The sequence below is a fragment of the Populus nigra genome, chromosome 5 (genome assembly GCF_951802175.1).
Source record: "Populus nigra chromosome 5, ddPopNigr1.1, whole genome shotgun sequence".
Classification (NCBI taxonomy): Eukaryota; Viridiplantae; Streptophyta; class Magnoliopsida; order Malpighiales; family Salicaceae; genus Populus; species Populus nigra.
The window spans coordinates 19,705,594-19,708,734 of record NC_084856.1 but is presented as its reverse complement, the minus strand read 5'-3'; the positions used below and the strand labels follow the sequence as shown (position 1 = coordinate 19,708,734).

At 37.3% G+C, this 3,141-nt stretch overlaps 1 protein-coding gene across 1 annotated transcript; it reads left to right on the top strand.

The window, feature by feature from the left end:
- The first annotated feature begins 935 nt into the window (after positions 1-935).
- Positions 936-3,141, top strand: LOC133695259 (ABC transporter G family member 5-like). Its single transcript, XM_062117168.1, has one exon. It carries the CDS (start codon positions 1,110-1,112, stop codon positions 3,102-3,104), a length of 1,995 nt encoding a protein of 664 aa, XP_061973152.1. The 5' UTR covers positions 936-1,109; the 3' UTR covers positions 3,105-3,141.

Sequence of the window (3,141 nt, the reverse complement as noted above, 5' to 3'; positions counted from 1 at the left end):
GACAGAACGAAGAAATTAAGTCAACAGTAAAAAAAAAAAAACAATGTTAAAAACTTTTTATACTTTTATGAAATCGATGAGTTTTGTATGACTATAGAACGTGATTACAAATACCTAAAACTGATGTTTTAATGTTTTAACACTTCTTATTACAATTTCTAAGATGTTTAACATTAATTAGATCTCCTGGATTTATTTTTTTGTAAAAAAAAAACAGATTGAAGCGTAAAACCGTCACTGCCATGGGTCGATTATCAGCAGCCATGGTCGATGTATAATGGTGCTCTATGATATCCTACTAATAGAAAAGATTTCATAGGTTACTAGCTACTATAATTTAATGTGATTTCAGCCACAAATTTGAGGCCCTAATGGGTCCATGCTTATCTTTTCACCCATATGGAGGCAGCTTCCTGCATGCATATGCTTCCAAAATGGTTGAATAATTTATTTTATTTTTCCGAGTGAGGAGACTTGAAGTATACATTATACACTACCGGAAACCTAGCTAATTATATATTTTCTGCAATTACGTTTATTTTTTAACAAGATAAATATCGCCTACAACCAGCTATAATTTGTTGAATAGGGAAGATCCTATAGCTTAGAGGTTGCTGGAATGTTCAATTCAGTCCCCATTTTATAAAAAATGCAATTTGGTCATTTTTTATTATGTGATTTATGATAGTTATTGACCGAATTTGAATCACGAAGGCTAAGACAATAACTTGCTAAGAACATGGGGGATCAAAACATGGTTTTGTCTTTTTTTTATTTGTTAATTTTGATTTTGTTAAGAATCTTGGTTTCCCAAATGAAAATACAAACTATTATTGAGTGGAAAACACCAAAACTTACAACGAGAAACTATAAGATTACACGTAGCAAAACATGTGAACTATCCAATTTTCCGTAACAAAATAAATACCAAAAAAATATCAAGAACAATTTCACGTGAAGCTCTTGTAACAATTTCTAGGCTGCAATTGTCACTACCCTCTAACTCTAAGTCCTCTGAGCCATCCAGTAATTGTTCTACTATTTCTTGCTTTTTGTTCCCATTAGGAGAGAAAAAAAAAACCAAGAACAGCCGTACATATTAGCTAGTGATGCCAATAAACTGGTTGAATCTTGAGAAACCAAACCAAAAATTTGAGCAAAAAATAGCAATGAAGAAGCAAGGTTGTGAGATTGAAGCAATAGGGATTTCTTACAAAATCTCCACCAAGAAAAGAGAGCACCCTTTTAAAATCTTCACCAAAAAACAAGAAATAAATCAAGAACCAAAGCAAGCGATGGATCTCGAAGAAGCAAGCCTTGGAGCCAAGCATGTCTTGAAAGATGTTTTTTGCAAAGCAAAGCCATGGGAAATCCTTGCCATTGTTGGTCCAAGTGGAGCTGGAAAATCATCCTTGCTTGAAATCCTAGCTGGGAAACTCACCCCACAAAATGGTACCATTTTTGTCAACCAAAACCCTATTGACAAAGCTCGGTTCAAGAAGATTTCAGGCTATGTCACACAAAAAGACACCCTCTTTCCTCTCCTTACAGTCGAAGAAACACTCATGTTTAGTGCCAAGCTGCGTCTAAGGCTTCCTCAAGCTCAACTGAGCTCTAATGTTAAGTCCCTGATGAAGGAGTTAGGCCTGGATCACGTAGCCATGACTCGAGTTGGCGACGACAGGATTCGTGGGATATCAGGCGGAGAAAGGCGTCGTGTGTCGATAGGAGTTGATGCCATTCATGATCCTGAAGTGCTAATTCTTGATGAACCAACTTCTGGTCTTGATAGCACTTCTGCTTTACAAATTATTGATATGCTCAAGGTCATGGCAGAGACAAGAGGTCGAACCATAATACTAAGCATTCATCAACCCGGATTTCGGATTGTGAAGTTGTTCAACTCAATACTTATGATGGCTAATGGATCAGTCTTGCATCATGGCACGGTGGATCAGCTTGGTGTTAATTTGAGGACAATGGGAATGCAGCTTCCTATTCATGTCAATGTTGTTGAATTTGCCATTGAGTCCATTGAAACCATTCAACAGCAAAGAGAAGTCTTACAGAAAGAAATGCAACCCCAGGTGCTAACATCATCAACAACAATACCACAGCAGAAGAAAATAGAAGAAGTTGGCGAGGGTAGAAGTGGCAAGTTCACTCTTCAACAGCTCTTTCAGCAATCGAAAGTAGTTGATGAGGAAATTATCAATGTTGAGTTTGATTTTCCTCTTGGTTTTGCTAATTCAAGGTTGCAAGAAACTTTGATCCTCACTCATAGGTTCTCCAAGAACATTTTCAGAACCAAGGAGCTTTTCGCATGCCGGACAATTCAAATGCTGATTTCTGGACTTGTTTTGGGCTCTATCTTCTACAACCTTGAAGATGATTTGATTGGAGCAGAAGAAAGGGTAGGCCTATTTGCTTTTATATTGACTTTCTTGTTATCTTGCACAACAGAAGCTCTACCAATCTTCTTGCAAGAAAGGGAGATTCTTATGAAGGAGACTTCTTGTGGGAGCTATAGAGTCTCATCATACGCCATAGCCAATGGACTCGTTTACTTGCCATTTCTACTCATCCTAGCCATATTATTCACAATTCCACTATATTGGCTAGTGGGGCTCAATCCAAATTTCATTGCATTCATGCATTTCCTGTTGCTGATTTGGTTGATTCTCTACACAGCGAATTCAGTTGTGGTGTGTTTCAGTGCTTTAGTGCCTAACTTCATCGTTGGAAATTCAGTTATTTCAGGGGTGATGGGATCATTCTTCTTGTTCTCCGGCTACTTCACATCGAAGCATGGAATACCAAATTATTGGATCTTCATGCACTATATATCGCTGTTTAAGTATCCATTTGAAGGGTTTCTGATAAATGAGTTCTCAAATTCAGGCAAATGCTTGGAATACATGTTTGGGAAATGCATGGTTAATGCAGAAGATTTGCTTAGAGAAGAAGGATATAGAGAGGATGAAAAATGGAGAAATGTGGTGATCATGGTGTGTTTCATCTTGCTTTACAGGTTCATTTCTTATGTCATTCTTAGGTTTAGATGCTGTCCTGGCATCAGCAGTTTCAAGGGAACACTTGTCTGATATATGATTCTGCTGAATCTCTTTATCTCTTTATCTA